Source organism: Eucalyptus grandis, chromosome 5 (genome assembly GCF_016545825.1).
Source record: "Eucalyptus grandis isolate ANBG69807.140 chromosome 5, ASM1654582v1, whole genome shotgun sequence".
Classification (NCBI taxonomy): Eukaryota; Viridiplantae; Streptophyta; class Magnoliopsida; order Myrtales; family Myrtaceae; genus Eucalyptus; species Eucalyptus grandis.
In genome coordinates, this window is record NC_052616.1 from 40,732,448 (window position 1) to 40,754,726 (window position 22,279).

At 36.1% G+C, this 22,279-nt stretch overlaps 2 protein-coding genes across 2 annotated transcripts; both read left to right on the plus strand.

Moving 5' to 3' along the window:
- Positions 1-8,800: 8,800 nt before the first annotated feature.
- LOC108959576 (toll/interleukin-1 receptor-like protein) lies at positions 8,801-11,372 on the plus strand. The gene is made up of 2 exons (XM_039312379.1): positions 8,801-9,829; positions 10,776-11,372. The coding sequence occupies exons 1-2, from the start codon at positions 9,324-9,326 to the stop codon at positions 11,212-11,214; spliced, it is 945 nt and encodes a 314-aa protein (XP_039168313.1). The 5' UTR covers positions 8,801-9,323; the 3' UTR covers positions 11,215-11,372.
- On the plus strand, positions 11,356-14,276 carry LOC104446957 (disease resistance protein RPV1-like). Its single transcript, XM_039313698.1, has 4 exons — positions 11,356-11,862; positions 12,003-12,275; positions 12,660-13,027; positions 13,772-14,276. The coding sequence occupies exons 1-4, from the start codon at positions 11,356-11,358 to the stop codon at positions 14,274-14,276; spliced, it is 1,653 nt and encodes a 550-aa protein (XP_039169632.1).
- The last annotated feature ends 8,003 nt before the right edge of the window (positions 14,277-22,279 follow it).

Below are 22,279 nucleotides of genomic sequence, written 5' to 3' on the forward strand. Positions count from 1 at the left end.
ATCCAAGGACCATTCGACGAGGGAATGTTCTTGGAATATTAGTCTTAAGTCAAGCGTAATACATACGAAATTCAGCGGTGGCTACTCAGTCTACTTTTTATGCTCCGACAGAGAAACCCTCAGGCGAAAAAAACTAAAGTGCGAGTAAAATAAAATCCGAGCCGCATCCGATAAAATAAAATAAGGCCTCGTTAATAAGCATCGCGACATGACCCTGAGAGTGGTAGATGGAAAGTCCATGCAAGTTTTCTAAAATAAACTAATTTATCAAAGGATATATAAATATGTGGATGTAACTTGCTAAGCTCCCTAAAATGATAATTTAATTTAAATGGAACACAATACTCGAAGAATAATATAAATATAATGCAGAAAAATCTAAATTTCCCAAAGGGACCCCTAAACATATTTTTGGTGATATTTTTTTAAGAAGAAACAATCCAAATTAATAACATGCAAGATGTAATTTTTTTTTTGGGTACTTTTTATTACATTTCATTCATGCAAGATGGCAATAAAAATTACAAAAAAAAAAAAAAAGTGATCTTAATGTCCTAAAATATACATCTACATTTGTGAAGACATCAAATCTCGAGAAATGATATCCTTACCCAAAAAAAAAATATTGAGAAATGATATAAAAGAATGCATTAACTAGAAAACCATGTACTAAGTTAACTTAGGCTTCATTTTTATCATGAAAAATTAATGAGCATTTTTAGAAAAACGATTGCTTGTATTGTTTGAAACAATTAGCCAATAAAAAATGTTAGGGTTAATATCTGAAAAATCCCAACCGGTATTTTTGTGACAAATTTACCCCAAACTATTTTTTTTTACCACAAAAACCCTAAACTGGTATATCTTTAACAAATTTACTCCAAACTTGTACACTTGTGACAAATTTACCCTCCGTTAGTTTTTGTTAAATTTTATCGTTAAAATATTAAGTTAAATGACACGTGACAGTTGATTGATATACCAATTTGGGATTTTACGCTCCATTTGTCATAGTTTACAAATTTTGTGATTTTTTTTTGTATTAATCCAATTTAGCGGAGAGTATATTTGTCATAAATTTATTAGTTTGGGGTTTTTTGCGGTCAAATAAATTATTTTAGGGTAAATTTGTCATAAATGTACCAGTTTAGGGCTTTTTGGTCGATCGGAGTAAATTTATCACGGGTGTCTTGGTTTAAAGTTTTTATGGTTAAAAAATAGTTTTGAGTAAATTTGTTACGGTATACCAGTTTAGGGTTTTTAAGGATATTAACCCAAAATGTTATCATCATCGCTAACAATTTATCATTAAATATTTTCGTGAATGATGAAAATATTTTTGTATATTCATTTATATAGACAATATAAATAATAATTAAAATTAATTTTTAAATTATCTAGTTCTCCAAAATAAACGGAGCCTTAAACGTGAAAATAGCCAACCAAATATTTGGGCCTTCCCCTCATTCAACTATCACGCGGGAGCGCAAATATCACTACCTTTGATGATGATGATGATGATGATGTTACTACTACTACTACTAGTATTATCATCATTATCATCATCATCATCATCATCATTATCATCATTATCATCATCATTATCATCATTATCATTATTATTATCATTATCATTATCATTATTATCATCATTATCATCATTATTATCATTATCATTATCATTATTATTATTATGATCATTATTATCATTATTATCATTATTATTATTATTATTATCATTATTATTATTATTATTATTATTATTATTATTATTATTATTATTATTATTATTATTATTATTATTATTATTATCATTATTATTATTATTATCATTATTCTTATGATTATCATTATTATTATTATTATTATTATTATTATTATTATTATTATTATTATTATTATTATTATTATTATTATTATTATTATTATCATTATTATTATTATTATTATTATTATCATTAAAAGAATAAGAAATGCCATGCAAAAATATCTACCCTCTCCTAGACCGAGTATTGGTAGATGAAAGAAAATTGCATTTCACTTTTCACAGTATATTCAAAAGTACCTCAAAGGAGTAATCAGGATAATCCAAGTGCAGGAGTCTTGTCATATATCAAGAAATATTTTCTAATGTTTTAAAGAATTCATTATATTAAATTTGAGTATGAGTTTTCCATTGACCTTGAGAATATTTTTTATTGAGTCATATACCAAAGCGATCGAAACACCAAAAATTATGGAGAATACTTTCTGATAGAAATTTTTTCACATAACAAATGGATCTTAAGAAATGTATTATGGTAATAATAGTTCAAAAGTTAATGTCAAAAGGAAGATTAAAATTTGTTTAACTATTTTATTTGGTTGATAACAATTAATTACAAACCAATGTATAGGAAATCACTTCAACTTACCATTGAGATACATGGTTTGGATTCGTTTTGGTGGATCAATTAAGCCGACTTTGAAATTTTGAGGTAAATTTATTATAAGTGTATCATTTTGAGTTTTTTTCATGGTATTAACCATTTTCTCTATTCTTGTGCTTTCATGGGTTGCATGGCAGGCTGTTTTGGTCTCCCTCGTTCTTTCTTTTTATTTTTTTAATTATTTAATTTTCTCCAGACATTTATATAAAAAAAAATGCATTGAATAGAAAACCAAGTACTAAGTTAACTTAATTAAACATGAAAACGGGAAACCAAATAACCATGCCCCCACCAAGCACGAGTGTCACTCGGCATCTTTTTACACACCGAGCGTTCGCCATTTCCTCTCTGTTGCTCGCTTTTATGCGCCCCATGCGAGGCTGTTTTGGCCTGCCAATTCCCTTTTCTTTGTTTTTGTCATTTATACTCGTTTAATTTTTTTTTTTTTTTTTTAATGTAAGTGACAGATGTGAGTTATGATAAATTTAGGTATCAAATATGGCCAGCGATAAGAAAAATTATCCAAAAAAGTGTAAATTTATAACTCAAAGAACAAATTCAATTTTAAATATTTTAATTATATTAATTTAATTATAAATTTTTCACGACTTACCAATTTTAATCGTGTCAATTTAATCTTAAAAATTTTGATGAATTACTAATTTAATCCTAAATCTTTTAAAGACTTCTAAACATTATTGGCAACCTTATGCAATATGACCATGCTGAGGTGGACATTTTTTATAATTTGTAAATTTTTTGAACTTTTCTCTTTTTATCTTATCTTTCCTCTTTATTTTTTTTCTTTCCATTTTCCCTTTTTCCCCGCTGCTTTCGCCGGTTTGTCCTTTTTGACGCGTGCCCTCTTTTTCTTCTCTGTTATTGTGCTTTTATGCGTACATGCCAGGCTGTTTTTGCCTGCCAATTCCTTTTCTTTAATTTTTTAATTAATTAATTAATTAATTAATTAATTATTATTATTATTATTATTATTATTATTATTATTATTATTTATGATAATTTTTTATTGCAGGTGACACTTGAAAGAATCTAGTTGCCCACTTATAGCACATTATGTTGTCAATATTTTGCTATGAGATAAATCAAAGTACTCTGAAATTCTCTCGGATGTTCCAAAAAAAGAGTATAAAATGCTACGCAAAAGTAGCCATCCTCTCTTAGATCGAGCATCGGTAGGGGCAACATAGTCGCAATTCATTTTTAGTACAACCAAAAGTATCTCAAAGAAATAATTGGGATACTCCAAGTGCCGAAGTCTTGTCATATTTACAAAAAGAAAAAAAAATCTAAGTTTTTAAATAATTTATTTACTAAATTTGAGTATAAGTTTTTACTAATCATGATAATTGTTTCTATTGACTCATTTTCCTATACGAAAAATGACAAAAATTATGAAGAATGCTTTCCAAAAGGAAAATTTTTGTGAAATAAATGGACCCAAAGTGATGTATTATGATAGTAAAATGTCAAAAAAGAAAATTAAAATTTGTTTAACTGTTTTATTTAGTCAAAATTTATTACAAAACAATGTGCAGGAAATCAAATAAACTTACCATTGAGATACATGGTTTGGTTTCGTTTAGATAGATTGATTAAGCTAACTTTGAAATTTTGCTTTTGCTAATAAAAAAGTTATCAACGCGGCTTCTTAGATTTGATATTGAGTTCTTCTACAAGAGCTTACTTTAACTTTTCCTAAATGGAGAATATTGCGATCATTTAAAAAGCAAAAGTATCCATTAATTTAAATGTTGAGATATCTAGAAATATAAAATTTTAATACTAATACAACATAAAAAAAGGAAAGCTTGTTAATCCAACATTCAAGCCAGAGAGAAAGAGAGATGGGCGGCTAAGCATAATTCCTGGTGGAATCTTTTGACTTTTGAAAGAAAAAACACGAGTTACCTGCTCCACTATCAAATAAGTACAATTAAAATTAGGGGCGAAAGTCAGTGCCGTTTCAACCATAATAATTAGTTCGGTTCCCATTGTATCGTGCTAAACTTATGGTTCTGCCTGAGAACTGGTGGTTGAAACTAGAATAGGAAGGAACTAGTGGAGATTTTTCTCTTTCCTTTGTGAGTACTTGATTCGCTCGGAGATTCCTTCTTTTTTCTTTGCTTGTTGCTTGCAAGTGGACTCATCTAGTGTGCAATTTGGTGGATTTGTTTCTGTCTTGCGCATTTCAAGGTTGATAATGGGCATTTTCATGCTCCTTTTTTAGAAAATTGAAGGACTAACTTGTACTGGAATTGGGAATTCTAGTCAATTTCTAGCTGTTTTTACGAAGAATTTTTTTTTTTTTTTTGGTGTTGTAAGTATAGTTGCAAAACTTGGAATGCTTAATAAAAGGCCTGGAACCAATCACTAAGCTCAAAAGGGCAAAAAAAGGGGAAAAAAAAAACTTAATTTTCACATCTGAATTCAAAGAGTCAAATCCATAAAACAACCTAGAGATCAGGGTCTATTCGTTTGGGCTTGTAAAAAGTAAGAACAATTTTTTTGCTTTCCATCAAATTTAGTAATATTGTAATTTAAATTTTAGAGAATTATGAAAAATTTTGAGGTGAATGTACATGTCAACATTTTTATAAGAAAGTTTTGATTGCTTAATACTAAAGAAAGCCAAAGTGCGAGTACCACAAAAAAACAAAAAAACAAAAGTCACTCAAAATATATCTAGGAAATGAATTAGCTAATAAATCAGTAAATTTACTGTTCGAACGGAAATCTACTCATAAATTTTTTTAAATCACCTTTTAAAAGTACTAATAAAATAAAATTGCAATCTCGCTTTCTATGTGTTGTGTCAAAAAATAAAAGTAAATGTCATAAAAATTCTCAAATTGATATATCCGTATCATATCTACTCTAAATAAAAATTCGTGTCTAGAAATAGAGTTCTCAAGTATAATACAAACGAAGTTTAGTAGTGGCTAGTCAATCTATTATGCAAACGCAAAGTGAACGAGCTTTTCATTGATTAGGTGCTCTGACGAGGGGAAACCTTAGGCAAATAAAAAAAATCAATAACCAAAGCAATTAAATAAATAAAGTAGGAGTAAAATAAAAACCCGAGCCGCATCTGATAAAATGACATAAGGCCTCGATATCAAGCTTCAAGATGAGGCCCTGCGAGTAGTGAATGGGAACTCTGTGCAAGACTTTTGAGGTATACTAATGTGTCAAGGGATATATATAAATATGCGGACGCAACTTGTCAAGATAAGTTGCTTTCCTAAAAACGACGTACGAAAATGAAAACGAAACAAACCAAACCCAACCCCATGACCAAAGCAAGACTTGCAGCGGGATGAGGGACTCTTCCCTCCCTCCTTCCTATCCTCCCTCTCTCCCACCAAAAATAAAATAAATAAATAAAAATCCGGGGATCCGTCTTTTTTATCGCTGAATGAATATACCAGAATGGCCCTGGCATGTCCATCGGAATTTGCCAAGCAAGCCGGCCGGCCACCTCCTCCATGTTTCCATGGAGAAGCACCGTCTTATCCTTGAACCGCGCCCGGGATTGGTTACCTAGGGAAGGCTTCACGGGGATGAGGTGTGGGCGCCTTTCCCCCTTTCTAGGGATGTTTGGCCGGGTAACCTAATAGGGATCCTATCCCATACTACTCTCTCCTCATTTGCCTTAAATGGCTTGTGAGGAGGAGTCCTCTTGGGATATATTTGGTAGACGAAAAGAAAATTGCAATTCAATCTTGCACTCGGTCAAACATCTCGTGCTCGACATAGGGTGTATTTGGGAAGACTTTTGGGAAAAGTCCTTGAGAAAATGTAAAGGCCTTTGAGTCAAGGGTGTTTTTGAAAATGCAAAGCGTGTTTGGTAATTTTATTTGTGAAAGTCCATTGTGAAGTATACTTGTGCAAAATAGTGTTTGGGTAAATTAAATTTGCAAAATACTTTTATTATTAAAAAAAAAGGAAAGTTGGCCAGCCAAGCTTCGCCGGTGACCGTCGGCCAAGGCTTCGCCGGTTACCGCCGGCGAAGGGTAGGCGATCCGGCGAGGGTCGCGACGACCCTCGCCGCGCCATCGTGCAACCCACTGCGCCGCGAAGGTCACCACGAGGTCGCGGAGGATCCGGGTCGCGGCGAGGTCTTGGGTCACCCGGGTCGCCGCGACCTCCGCGACCGAGATCCGGGTCGCGGCGAGGTCGTGGGTCGCCGGAGGTCGCGGCACCGACCTCGCCATGACCTAGGCAACCGACGCGACCCGGATCCGGGTCGCACGACCGGTCGGTGACGGTCGCCGGGTGCGGCGACGCGGTTGCCGGCCTCTCTCCAACCCGTCGCCGACCCATCACCACCTCGCCGGCCAAATCGCCACCTCGCCTGCTGGACATCCGAGAATTCGACGAAGAGGAAGATGAACAGTGCATCGACCTTCCGAAAATGCCGAAAGCCCAAGGCAGCCTAGGACGCCTTGGGCTTTCAGCACTTTGGAAGGCCAAAGCATTTCTTCAAGGCAGGTGTAAATTTTTTTCCCAAACACCCAATATTTGGGCAAATGGGCTTTGGGTACCCAAAGGTACTTGGCAAAGCTGGTGCCAAACGCACCCATACCCCCACCATTTCCACTGCTTTTGCCAGTTTGTCCTTTCTCATGCAAGCCCACCTTTTTCTTCTCTCTGTTGTTGTGCTTTTAACTATGCCAGGCTACTTTTGCCAGCCAATGCCCTTTTTCTTTTATTTTTTCTTAATTTTTATTTATTTAACTTTTTTATTAAATTTTTTAATGATTTTTTTATTTTATTTTATGTAAGTGACTCTTTTGGAAAATCTACCTCTGTGAGTACTTGATTTGCATCGTGATCCCTTTTTTTTTTTTTTTTTTTTTGCTTGCTTATGGACTCATGTTGTGTGCAATTTTTATTCTAGAAATCAATTTTTAGTTAGAAATAAAAATTTTACATGTTTAATGATAATATAAAATTTTCATTCTTAAAATAAAAATTCGTTTGGTAACGACATAAATTTCTTTTTTTCCGGGTGGCCGACTATAGTGAGCAAAGAAGAGACAGCCAGCGAGGGACGACATGACTAGCGAAAGCAGCGGGAGGTGGCAAGTGACGAGTGGGTGACTAGCTAGTAGCGAGAACGAGCGATGAGAAAAGATTTTATTCCTAATTTTTATTCTAAAAATAGAAAAGTAGAAAATTTTTACTTTTCATTTCTATTAAAAACTTATTTATAAAATAAAAACTTGTTCCAAAAGTAGAAAATGATATTGTCTTATCGACGGATTTCTATTCCAAAGTTATTCTCTCGAAAACAGAAAAATAAAAAAAAAATAAAAAAATAGAATAATTATCATTCGTGCTCTTGATAGATCTATTTATGTTTTATGCATTTCAATGTTGATAATGGGCATTGCTTCGTTCTTTCCATAGAGAAATCTTCCACATGTCAACGTTTTCATGTGAAAGTTTCAATTGCTTAAGTTTAAAGAAAATGAAGATGAGAGCACTACCAAAAAAAAAAGACAAAAGAAAGTCTCTCCAAACAAATCTAGGAAACAAATTAGCTAATAAAAGGGGAGAATTTCCTCTTCAAGTAAAAGAAATCTAATAAAAAATCTATTTCAAAAATATCACTTAAGTTTGAAAATATACTAGACTTAAGGAAGTAAAATAAAATTGTAATCTCTTTTGCTTGTGCCAATCAAAAAAACAAAAGCATAGCTGGGGACCAAAAATAAAATCATGGAGAAAACAAGGACTAGTACTGTAATTTCCTTAATATTTTATTTCCACTGAGAACGACTTAAGACCGACATACGGACATACGACACAACACGACAACACATCATATTTCAGGAAAAGAGAATTTTGTCACATTGGAACACGTTGTATATTAAATGAATATTTTTATATAAACATGATTATTTAATCAAATTCATAAATAAATAAATAAATAATAAAAAGAGCCTATAATAAATCTATACTAATAACATTAATAAATTTATTCATAAAAAATTGGAAAGATATTTTTTGACTTTAACAAAAATTATCAATGAAATAAATAACTAACGAGTTATTAGAGTTAAAATAATTTTATATTTTTCTACGATTATCAAAATTTATCATTATTTAATATCGAGTGCTTTTATTTTTTGAAATAACTTTTTAACCCATTTATTTATTTATTTTGTAGTCTTATCATGTATTAATAAAGTTATTTAACATTTAATATTTTTTTGAGGCTAAATGGGTCCCACCTATTTATTTCACCCTTGTTTCCTTCCCCCACCCCACCCACCGCTGCGCCTGTCACTTCCCAATATTGAAGTCACGTTGCACGAGGCTTTCGTTTCTTCCCAAGCCGTCGTCTCTCTCCTTGCTCTTCTTCCTAAAATTGAAAACGCAATCAGTAAAGTAATAGCCCAAAGGGCAAAAACCCTAGCAATCGCCTTCTCCTCTCCCTTTCTCGGTCTCTACCTCTCTCGCCGCTGCCTCGCCTCCGTTCCCCCTTTGCCTTCGTAGCCTCGCGTCCGGCCCTCCATCGCGGCATTGCGGTTCTCCATCTCGGCGTTGCAGTCGGCGTTGCAGACGGACACCCCTCTGAACGTGTCCGTGCTTCCATGCTTACATCTCGGGCGTTCGCCAAAGTCAAGTCAACAAGAGGGAGAGACCACCGGGGTTCAAAAAGCTACGCGTAATGGTTACGCCATTTTAGAGTTGACGAAGACTCGAATTGGTTTGCTTTTCTTATGTGAAAAACAGTGGGGAAAGTTCTAGGAAGAGAGGTCCGAAGCGTAATATAAACGAACTTCAGCGGTGGTAAAGTGAACGAGCCTTTCTTGTTCAGGTGCTACGAGAGAGGAAACCCTCAGAAGAAAAATACTTGTGAGAATGGACATGGGAAACGGCTCGGAGGCAGGAACGAGCGGTGGTGAGCCGTCGGCGATTGACTATGACGTCTTCTTGAGTTTCAGGGGACCGGACACTCGCCAAGCCTTCACGGATTGTCTTTATCACCGAATGCTAGAAGCAAACATCCGTGTTTTCCTCGATGAGGAAGAGCTCCACGTCGGTGAAGAAATAGCTGATGAGCTACCGGCCACCATCCAAAAGTCGAAGATCTACATACCTATTTTCTCTAAAGGTTATGCTTCGAGCGCGTGGTGCCTTCGCGAGCTCGCACACATGGTGGATTGCAAGAAATCCAAACCGTCCGAGAAGGAGATTATGCCGATTTTCTATGACGTTAAGCCTTGCGATGTTAAGCTTAAGTCTCAACGGTACGTCAGCGCTTTGGAGGAGCATGAAGAGAAGTTCGGTCGCAAGACGAGGCAAAAGTGGGAGGATGCCCTCAAAAGTGTAGCCCAAATCAAAGGATGGGAGTTGAAAAAGCAAGGGTATGCACGGATCCTGAAGCGCTCCATTAACTTTTGCTTTGGACTTTCATTAATTATATGCCCAAACTTGGATGAATTCTCGTTTAAGTTGTTTGAAATTGAATGAATACCATGTTTGTTTTCAAATTTATTTTTGATAACCGAATCAATTATGTCATTCACCGAAGCCGAATAAAGCAATAACCGGGTAAGCAATCAGTTAGTTCTTTTTCCTTTTTTTTTTTTGGGGGGGTAAGTTTAGAGGTGGGAGATGTGTTAATAAATTCAAGGATGTATTTTTGTGTTTTTGTTTTTTTTTTTTTTTAAATTCTTCCCTTTACTTTAGCAATCCAATATTTATTTTTATTTTTGGTCGAAACTTTAGCTCTCCAATTTGGTGGGTTAGCTTTTTCATGTACTTTGCTTCTAACTATCTTAAGTGTGAAAACTTTCAATACATTTCTTCTTAGCTGTTATCCTAGCTACCAAGACTGCCTTAAAAAGGGATTAGGAATCAATTAGCAATGCCTTGCTTCCTTTAACATGGGAAAATGCCTACATCTAATAGTCTATTCTTTGAATGATAGACAAGAGGGCATTCTTTCATTGATTGATCTAATTTTATACATCTTTGTGTTTGTAAATTGTGGATCACATCTTTAAAAGTTACATTCTCTCTCATTATCGATAGATTTTCACATGGAACTAGAGCAAGTGTCCTATCCATCTATGTCAAAGTGTTACCATTTTGGAAGCAAATAAATAAAAAAAGGTCATAATTTTCTGTATGTGATTATTTGTTTAAATCACTGGGAAATCATGTTCTAAACGCACATAAAAATGTCTTCCCATCGGTTGCACTAGCTTATTAAATAAGTGGCACTAGCCATGTTGGTTGCAACCACATGTTGAGTGTCCTGAGGTCATCTTTTACAATATCAACTTAGTTAACTCACTCATGTGGCAGGCATTGGAAATTCATTCAATCGGTGCTACAAGAGATTGTGATGAAGCTGAAGACAAAAGACAAATACGTTACCGAGCATTTAGTTGGAATGGACGATCCAGTGGAGGCCGTTCTGAAGTTGTTGGACATGGACTCCGGGGGCTTGCGCTTTGTGCTAATCCATGGAATGGGTGGAATCGGTAAAACAACTCTTGCTAAGATAATATTCAACAAACTAAATTCCCTTTTCAATCAGTGCTGCTTCCTAGGAAATGTCCGAGAATCATCGACCAGCTTTGGCATCATAAATTTGCAAGAAAATTATTGTCTAGCACATTGGGTTCGGGCTTTCAAGATAAATTCAACGATGTTGACGATGGGATCAAAGAGATTTTGCAACGACTTTCTAACAAGAAAGTCTTGCTTGATGTGGATGATGAGGAGCAACTCCAGAAACTAGCCATCAACCACATTACGTTCGGCTTAGGAAGCAGAGTTATTATGACAAGTAGGAACAAAAGCATCATAAAATCCAACAAAATTTTGGAGTACGAAGTGAAGCCGTTGGATGATGTTCGATCACTAGAGCTTTTCAGTCGACATGCTTTTAGAAGGAATCCTCCTCCCCGATGATTATGTCAATCTTTCGAGACAAATAATTTCTACGACCGGAGGACTTCCTTTGGCTCTTGAAGTCATAGGCTCATTGGTTTATCGTCAAAACAAAGCCTCATGGTATGATGTGCTAGACAATTTGAGAGAAATACCTCATGAGAAGGTCCAGGACAAGCTGAAGATTAGCTACAATGCCTTGAATCATGAGCAACAACAGATTTTTCTCGACATCGCATGTCTCTTTGTGGACAAGGACAAGACAAATGCACTCTACATGTGGAAGGATTGTGGGTTTAGGCCGGATCATTCAATTCAAGTCCTTGTTTGTATGTCCTTAATAAAGATAACTGATCACAACAAATTCTGGATGCACGACCAACTGAGAGATCTCGGAAGGAAAATTGTTCATGGAGATACGAGACCAACCGATCCAAGAAAGCAAAGCAGGTTATGGGATCCTGAGACGGCCGATAATATCATAGGAACGAAAGAGGTAAAAGCATATGTCTGACCATCGAATTCTATGTTTTTCTCAATAGTTCATTTATTAATTAAGAGCCCTTTCTTAAAAGAGGGGGAGAGAATGAAGACATTTTTCATTTACACTGATGCTACTTTACCATTGAATGGCAGAGAAAGAAGCACATTGAAGCAATCTGCTTATGGGAAACACGAGTTTATACAAGCAAAGAGTTTTCAAGGCTTCCAAACATAAGGTTCCTCATGTTAGTGGGGGGGAATTTCAGTGGAGACTTTGAGAATCATTTTTCAGAGTTAAGATACATGACCTGCACATGGGTCTCTCGAGAGTTCTTGGCCATCAATTTCCATCCAAGCAATCTTGTAGTTCTTAAACCGAGCTATAGTTCAATCACAGAGGAATGGGCTGGATGGAGTCAATTCAAGGTACCATCGTCACTATATTTGTTTATCTCCATTGAATTGTCTCACGCAATTTTTATGTTTTTAACTAAAATTGACTAACCCATAACTATATAGGCAATAACATGCTGTAAATAAAATCGCTCATGAATGGATTTAATCAAGGCCATTCCACAAGTAAAACTAAGTTGATCTCGTAATCAAGGCCACTAAATTAAATTGCACTGAATTGATAAATAGGTGGATATATGTGGATCAGGTTGGCTAGGTGTTAGTACTAAACGGATCTATGCGAGTTAAATGAGGAAAATGAGTCAACCCAATTACATCTAGGTTCTAGCGCAACCATTTATTAACTCTAAATTCGTATGGAATTTTCCCTTTACTCTCATTTTGCTACTGTAACAGGTTGCTAAAAAGCTTAAAGTTTTGGATATCTCACATTGTAGCAACATGACCAGGACTCCAAACTTCTCCGATTATTTGAGTTTAGAGAGATTGAACCTTGAGGATTGTAAAAAACTAACTGAAGTTGATGGTTCCCTCAAAAAGCTTAAGTGCTTGATTTACTTCAATGCGCATGGGTGCGAAAATCTTAGGGAGCTGCCCAAAGGAATCGGAGGGTTACATAAGCTCAAGTACTTGTATTTAGGCCGTTGCGAAAAGTTGAGGAAGCTACCCAAATCATTTGCGAGAGTGACATCGCTAGTAGAGTTAGATCTCTCGCATACGGCCATCACAAGATTACCCGACTCCATCGGTAACCAAAACCGCTTGTCCGTTCTTAAACCGGAATGGACAAAAATCGATGAACTTCCCAATTCTATTGGGAATTTACGAGAACTTAAGTCTCTCTTTCTATCGTGTACTAACATAAGGGAACTTCCGTTCTCGATTGGTAACTTGGAATCTCTACTTGAGTTGGATGTTTCAACCACAAAATGTCTACAGTTACCCAAATCTATTGGAGACCTAAGTAGATTAAAAATCATCAGGATTTCGGATACTCCGATAAAAAAGCTACGACGGAGCATTGTTGCTCTAAAAGAGCTAGAAGAGCTACATGCCAGTTGTTGCTTGAATCTAAGGTGGGAAATTCCTGAGGACATTTGGCAATTATCACTTTTGAGAGTGTTGCAATTGCAATTCACCCCTATTAAAAATGTTCCACGGACGATCAAACTACTTCCTCGCCTACAGAAATTGAGTTTAGGGAATCGTAGCAAACTCAAAGTATTACCGGAGCTTCCCACAAGTTTGATAAGCCTAAGCTTAGGATCACATTCATTGCGGCAGCTCCTGAATCTCTCAAACCTAACTAAATTGGAGGATTTTAGCTATGATGATTGTGATAAGTTCCGGAATCCTTTCTTATTCCAAGATGATCAATGCCAACTGTTCCTTGGGGTCCTTCCACCATGTGTTTCAACATTGTCACTGCTATTTCATCGATCGACAACTAGTTTGTCATTTTGTTGCAACTTGAGAAAATTGGCAAGTTTGAAGATTCTTTCCTGTAGTTGGAAGGAAGTTCAACTCAATAGGCTTGAACAGTTGGTTGAATTTGACATGTATAACTCAGACCTTGAGGGATTTTCTGGTCTTTCGAATTTGAAGAGGTTGAAGCGGTTGACGCTGCACAAGTGTCAAAATCTTACTGCCATCCAAGGTCTTGGTTCATTGGACTCGTTGGAGCAATTGAATATAATCATCTGTCCTAAAATTGGAAGTTTAGATGATCTATCGAATTTGAAAAAGCTGCAGTTCTTGAAGATTTCCAGTTGTGAAGTTCTTCAAGCAGTTAAGGGCTTGGATGAACTAGAGACTCTCACAACATTGTTCTTTGTCAATTGCAGATCATTGAAAAGTTTCCTTAACGTATTCAATTCGAAAGTACTAGACGAGTGCTTTCTAAATATTACCGGCTGCCCAAATTTAGAAGCAGAATCATTTGGTGGCACAGTCAGCATGTACAAGGAACGGAAAGTCAGGGGCAAAAGAAGGAAAAGAAATAGAGGAGTGTGAGACTGGGATTTTTTAGTGCCTTGGGTTAGTTTCTCACTATTGAATAACAAAGATTTCAAGAATTTAGTGACTTTTTTTTTTTCTGTAATTGCGTCGTCACGTTTTTATTGTTATTATGAATTTTTTTGTAGCGTTTCCAACAATGTTGTCAAAGCCCGGAAAGGCATGTACTTTTTTTTCAGATTGGTAGAATTTTTTTTAATCCATTTAATTGTCCAGTTTTTCTAAGGCCAAAATTTAAAATCCAATTAATGAGATATTTTAAAGTTCAGCAAAGAGAAGAAAATATCAACGACATCATGTGTACCTCTTATAACATATCCACATACTATATCCTTAAATTTGATCTCAATCGCTAATGTAAGGCGGTGAATATTACATCCAACATATTTTTCGTTGAATCTACACATTGAGTATATCTAATGGATGCAAAATTTAGGAGTAGATTCTTATTTAATGCCAATTGAGTTTCGATTTATATCTTCGCTTTCTTTCCAAAAAAATATTTCACTTGCGATATGTCAGCAAAAACAAGCTCAATATCACTTCCATCAGCAGTATCGACTTAATAACTTTTTCTATGTAGCATTTTTGTCAGAATATAGTAAGGCGTACCTTTAATAATGGTGCATTCTTCATAATGTCAATTATATGTTCATCATTCCCCAAAACGTAGGGAGTTCATATGGTAAGATGTGGTTGATGAGATTAACTGCTCGGTTATATGACAAAATTCCCCAAAACGTAGGGGAATTTTGTCGTTGGTTGGTGAACAGCTTCGACCCAAACTTGTGCGACATAAGAACGAACGATAGAAGAATGTCATAGAATCGTATTCCGTGACCATAATCACAACATCATAAATAATCGTTTAGAAGAACTTGTATTACAATCCTACAATTACGAGCTCTTGCTATAGAAGAACCTGTACTACAATCCTACTACTGCGAGCTCTTGCTATAGATAATTTTAAGAGGGCTTCTATGCTGTTAGCCAACCGCAATCTGTTTATATTCCTTAACCAGTTTGTTTTGCCCAATTGATATCTCCACTCTACGTGTTGATTAAATCAAGAGAAACAAATTGGGCAAATCTGGTTTTAAAGGCTCTGAATGAATCCACAAGTAATGCTAAATTCAAACTTCACACAGCATTATGCACAATTCAACACATTTTCCCCATTGTGCATTGGACAATCTATACCGTCCCTAGTCTATTCAGGGATCGGTTTTCAAATTTCGATACACATCTGAAACTGTTCAGCCATTCCATTCATCATAACAACTAGCTGAAACCCATCGACTTGGGCTTTCTCGGACGTCAAGGGGCGACACAAATGAAAATGTGCGCAGGCGAGCGGTGACTTGAAGAGCTGAAGTTGTAACCATGGTCGCCTATTTCGCTGACTTAGGCTTGTGTCGACATTCTTGAGCTTCGAAATCATTATATTAATGTTGATTAGTCCTGGTCTCTGCCATTTTCCTACATTCTAGATCTGCAAATTCATTGCTCTGTTCCTCTCTGTTTTCCCGACCGTGAAATGCAAGGAGCTACAGTCCAAGCTTCATAGCCAACATAAATCTCAACTGGAGCTTCCTTTTGTTGCTACGATTTGCAATTACGATCAGGACCTCTTTTTATTTAGGTCAGACATAATCCCTTTCAGTGTTCTGTTTTGAAAAGAATAGCTGAGACATTATATTTTACAAAGATCGCAATCCATTAGGTATGAGTTGACTGCTTATATTGGTCTGATTTGAGTTAAGATTGTGAGTCGGAGTTTGAGATAGCCACCATCTGGTAGAAGTTCGATGAAATGTCTATGAAAATTGGTGCAAGCTAGCTTCGTTTTTGGCTAACCTGAAAGTATATTGACCTGGATTAAATGGTGTTACTCGATTTTAAGTCACGGAAATATGATTTTAGCTATTTTATGATGCTCAAACTTGTTTCTGAATCACTGCCTTGCTCTGTTTTGTGTTCCATGAAACAATGGCGTTAAATGTTGAATATCAACGAGAAAGCAGTCGGAGTTGAGGTCACGTTTATGGATTCTCCGAAAGCGTTTTGAGTCGGTTTCCTTGTGGTGGTTTCACTGCACATTTTCATCTCCTGCTTGTCATGGCAAGCTGTGGTTTTGGGGTAAAAAGTGCAACGAACAATGGTGGCCGAAGGTTGACGGTGGTGGAAAACGTATATGGATTAACGGCGGAAGTGTTTTTTCGTTCATTCTTTAATATTTTAGATTGCAAATCTCCATTTGTGTTTTGAGGAGTTCTTGGTCTTGCGAAGAAGACGATTGTAAGTAAAAAATAAATAAATAGAAATAACAATAGGGAAGTAGAAAATGAAGGAAAAAAAGTATGGTAATGGGCTTTTTATGGTTAAAATGGAAGAGTTGTTGTTATGAAATCCGATTATTTACGTGTGGACTAAACCCAAGAGTTCGGCCCGCGTCCTTGGAGTCCAAGTTTGACTCCACACACAGATCAGCCTGTCCCCCTCTCCCATAAATTAAAAAATTAATAAATGAATAAATATTTTTAAAATATGGAAATTGGTTAGAAAAATAGGTCTTGATTAGGTAGTTAGATTTTAGTAATAAAATTTAATTAGTTTTATTTAGGCTCTATTTATTTCGCGAAAAATGAATAATTTTGAAACATTTTATTAAAGATGATCCCTTATGTCGTCCAGGTATGTATTGCCCAAGTACATTTTGAGCTAGCCAACCAAAATGATTGATGATAATTGACAATAGATGCGGGGTAGAATTTGCTTGGCTTAGTGTGCAAATCCTTTGAATTGCCATTGATAATTTGGTAAAATAAGTTGCATCGAAATTGTGCGTATTTTGACATTTTCATGATGCACACTCAAATACAAATGTTATGTCACTTCTACCCTATAAGATTTATAACCTCCACAGTCTCATATGGTTTATTTCATTAGTACCCAAACCTTTTTAAAAAAATGCAAAAAGTAATCATTTCAGGTGATTGTACAGTGGAAATTAGGACATCCTTTATTGCTAGAACATTGTTTTCTCTAACTTGGTGAGGGCGTATAAGGCACATTGACCTTATGATATCATTTGCTTATTATGTGGAGTTGTTGATGTACCTTGCATTTCCAATGCTCCAGATTTCATCTTATAGTTTTAGATGTGATTCCAAATGTGAAAACCAATCCCTGAATGAAATGGGGACGATATAGATTGTCCAATGGATAATGGGCAAAATGTGTTAAATTATGTACGATGAATGATTGAACAAATATTTTGATATTATTCAAGGATACATATAGTATCTGTAAAAGTACAACACATCTTTGTGAAGTTTGTATTTATCACTACTTGTAGATTCATTCAGAGTCTTCAATAACAAATTTGCTCAGTTCGTTTCTCTTGCTTAGGGATTGAGAAATGTCATGCACAGAGGGGAGATAACCATTGGGAAAAACAATTCCGGTCGAGGAGTACAAACAGATTGCTAAGGGCAAACTAAATTAAAGCCCCACATCCACTTTTAGTTTTTTTTTTTTAAAGATTTTTATTTTATTTTTAAATGTTTTAAATAAGTTTAGTTTTAAATTTAATTTAATTAATTATATATATATTTTTTATGACGTTAGCAACAAACTCGAACTATTGCCTGAGCTTCCCCACAAGCTTGATAAGTCTAAGCCTCAGATCAAGTTCGTTGCGATGGATCCCGGATCTCTCAAACCTCACTGGATTGGTGAATCTTAGATATGGTGGTCATGATGAGAACTGGTGTTGTCTTTACTCCCAAGATGGTCCATGCCGACAATCCCTCACATACCTTCCACCGTCTCTGTCAACATTGTTTGCCCAATACCATGAATCAATGGCCAGCTCATCATTTCGTTGCAACCTGAGAAAATTGACACATTTGTACATTAGTCACTGTTTCTGGAAGGAAGTTCAACTCGATGGGCTTGAACAGTTGATAGAATTTGAAGTGGAAGGGTTAACACGCCTCGAGGGATTTGCGGGTCTTTTGAGTTTGAAGAGGTTGAAGCTATTGAGGCTGAGCGATTGCGCAAATCTCACTATGATCCAAGGTCTTGGTTCAGTGGAGTCCTTGAAACATTTGGAAATAGACAAGTGTCCTAAGATTGAAAGTCTAGATGATCTATCGGATTTAAAAAAGATAGAGTCCTTGGTAATTCGAGGATGCGAAGAGCTTCTGGCACTTAAGGGCCTGGATGAATTAGAGACTCTCAAATATTTGGAATTTGTAGGTTGCATATCACTAAGAAGTTTCCCAAATATACTCAATTGGAAATTATCAGACGGGTGCTCACTAACTATTTCCGACTGCCCAAATTTAAGAGATGATTGGTTGGAAGAGACAGTCAGCATGTACAAGCAATGGAAACATTTGAAATTCGAGTCTCGCCTGTTACTATGATGAGGCGGCCATTCTCTCAGGTTCAATCTCAAGAATTTTCAGCTTCCCCGATATTCAACCCTTGTTATTTTCACTAGCTATTGCCCAGGAGGTAGCTTTCAAGTTAGACACCATAATATATGATCCGGTTGTAATTATTCATGTGTACTAGCTTTTGGGTAACGAGGGTTCGTCATAATTCAGCGTGTCGTCCTTCCATGCAGTTTACATTTCCTGCATTAATTCGACCAAGTCCGGTCAATCAATCACGGTATCTGCTGACATCTTCGCTATGTAGTTTATCTTAGATTGCTTCACATGTTTGTGTCGCTATTATGAAAACTTCTGAAGTGCTTTCAACAATGTACACTTCTTTTTTGTCTTTTTTGTATCCGCAGAATTGTTTTTCTAACAAGGTTTTCACCGTCTATCAAATTCTTCACTTTTTTCGTTACCACTTTACAAAACTAGCACAAACTCATGCTGCAATACATCTTGTGAGTCAATAACAAAGCTACAAACGTTGTCAGGAGTGCAAAGAATCGTGACTCATGGCGAATTAGCTCTGGGTACAAGGAGAGTGGAAGTGGCCTGAGCCTATTTTCATGCACAACATGCTTGTTAGTTTTCGCGCACTTCCACAAATCGAAATCAATCTCAATATAATCATATCAGCAGGCTATCATTATTTAATGTTAGCCGACAGTATTAGTAGCGAGTTATTTTGCTGACTTACTAGAAACTTGTCATTTTTTGGGGTGCCCTTTTGATATTCAATATGTGCCGCATCTTCTAGCTTAATGCTAGGATTACGGGTAAGGTAATGCTAGGGTTACGGGTAAGGCCATGGACAAAAGCATGGGGTCCAAGCAACTTGATGTATCCGAGACATTTTACTGGATGAGCTTCATCCGATTGCTTGTCCTAAATAAAAGTCATTTCAATACTTGACAAACGAGCAGTAAATAGATAGGTAACCCATTGCATTCCTGAGTTAAAAGAAAGCAACATCACTAATCACCCACTTCTAGTGTCAAAGGTGAAGTGACCATAATTACTCAAATCTCATCCCTCCATCGCTAGCCATAAAAGACAATTGCGATCCTTAAGTATCACAGCCCGCTAGACCCTCCTGAGCTCGAAGTGCACATAGGCAAGTCTAGCCACGCGGTTCCTCTTTCGATCTCGGCCTATATAGACCTCACCCGATTTTATATGTGTTTCACCGAAAAGGTGAAAAATTAGTATAGAGATGGAAAATGTTGGATTTTTGTGAATGTTGATTTGTCGTTGCCTTTCGACAGGAAAATAAATGGCTTTTCAAAGTAAAGGTATCTAAAGTGTCGTTACTAGTAATTTCTTTTAAATTGAATGATTACTAGCAAATTAAAGGGTACGAGAATGATACAAATGCAGTAATTTATGACCGCTGAAGAGCAAATTTGCTGGAATATAATTTAAAAAAAAAAAAGAGTAACTGTGTTGGCATCTGAATTTTTACCGGCAAATTGAATATTAGAGTTTTGTTAAAATTTAAATATAGATATAATAAAAGATAATAAATAAAGCACCCAGCCCATCGGGTCCCTAATCCAGCCCATGCATAAAGCCCGATCACTGTAGCTCAAGTTGGGCTCGGCCCGCCAAACTCTCTCTCCGTCGCTCTCTCTCTCTTGCTTCGCCATCTTCCTTTCTATGGAGCCGTCTTCTTCTCCGCAACCACAACCTCCATACACGAAGCTCCTGTCGCTTCATCCCTGCCGCACTCTCAAGCTCAACAGCAGGAACTGATCCATGATTCGCTCCACGTGCGACCGGTACAACTGGGATCTTCCTAAACGAAGTCGAAATCACTCATTCTGACATTGACTCTGTTATATCTTCGAGGTGTCAGGAAGTTATTCTTAGCTATTGATCCATTGCGGCCAAATGGATAATGCACGGTGACTGTTTAATGACATGCCTCGAAGGAATTGCTACACATGATAATAATCATCTGTTGGTGTCTTCCTCGGCTTTATTTAGGGATTATAAGTCTGGTGCACTTAGGCAGAATAAGCTGGATAAGGAGATTGAATAGGATTTTGGTCTATCATTAACTGTGGATTTGCATGCTGAGTGTTTTGGTGGACGGGATGAGCTCGAGAGGAGCAAAACTTCCTAGGGAAGTCACCTTGATTCCATGGAGACCATGGAAACCATAGGTGAACATTGGCAAATATAGTAGAAAATTGAGTAGGGACGATATAATCCCTGATTCCAAAACCCTCGTTGTGAAGTGTTTTGGTGATTTGGTTAAGCTAAAATTTGAGTACACCAGCCGTTTTGCTTGATCTTGCTTAGTTGGGAATTTGGAACAAGTTACCGCCTGAGGTCGGGAAATATTTGCTTGTCGTTATTTGATGATTTTTCATGTTGAGGATCACTTGCTAAAGCTGTGGCAAAGAAGAAAGAACTGCCATATTCGAGAGACCAACGCGCATCTCATGAGGTTAGAGTTTAAGCATGGGTCTGAGCAACTTGAAGCGACAAGAAGTTTCCCTCAAGACTTGTCATCCCGCACAATCATTTCTACAACAAAGGAAGTTTGCTTCATCGCTCCCTCGCTAATAATTAACACAAATGGGTGTGCTCTACCTAAGATTTGATGCGTGAAATCTGCTTTGGACATGAATTCGCTTGGAAAATGAATTGGGAAATCCGGATGAAATGTGTTTGAGAGACGGTTAAGTTCATCAAACAGAGTTGGGTTATGCATTTAATCAAACATATCATTCTAAAACACCTATAGCAATTTCTCTTTAGTTCTTATAGAACACACAAATGTCCGTTCTATCTATATCTCCGAAGACATGGTACACCCACTCCAAACCCTTTCACGATTGTAATTCTAAGGCATAAGTGCATTAGAAATCCTAAAACTTATCAAAAAAGTACAATTTAGCACTAAAACTTTCAAAAAAATACAATTAAATCTTATAAAAGTGCAATGAAATCTTAAAACTTTCAAAAAATGTAATCAAATTAGTCAAATCAAGTATTTCCATTGATAACACTTTTTAGTTATAGAACTCAATTTCACTTTCATAACAAATTTTAGGATTTCATTGTACTTTTTAAAAGATTTAGACTCAATTATATTTTTGGAAAAGTTTAGAACTCAATCGCACTTTTATGATAAGTTTTAGGACTTAATTGCACTTCTTGAAAGTTTTAGAACTCAATCGCACTTTTATGATAAGTTTTAGAACTTCTAATATATTTATCCCTAGTTCTAAAAGGCCCCTCTAAAAGAATAATTTTTTTTCCTTCCTTTTTTGTAACTCATGCGCTTATAATGGGGATGCTAAAATTGGAAATTGGGTTGTTCCAAGAAGATTCACAATGTGTATCAATTCAAATGCACGTTAGATAAAAGATTGGAAAAGCTATGAACAAAAAGGAAGATTGGACATTTCAAATCGCTCACTGAGCTGCCATCTTTGAATTGTGAAAGACGGAAGTCGCTCAGAAATTGTCTAAATAGCTCGTTTGCCGACTCTTAGCAGAAAATGTCCATGAAAAGCTAATTCTTTAAAAAAATTTAAA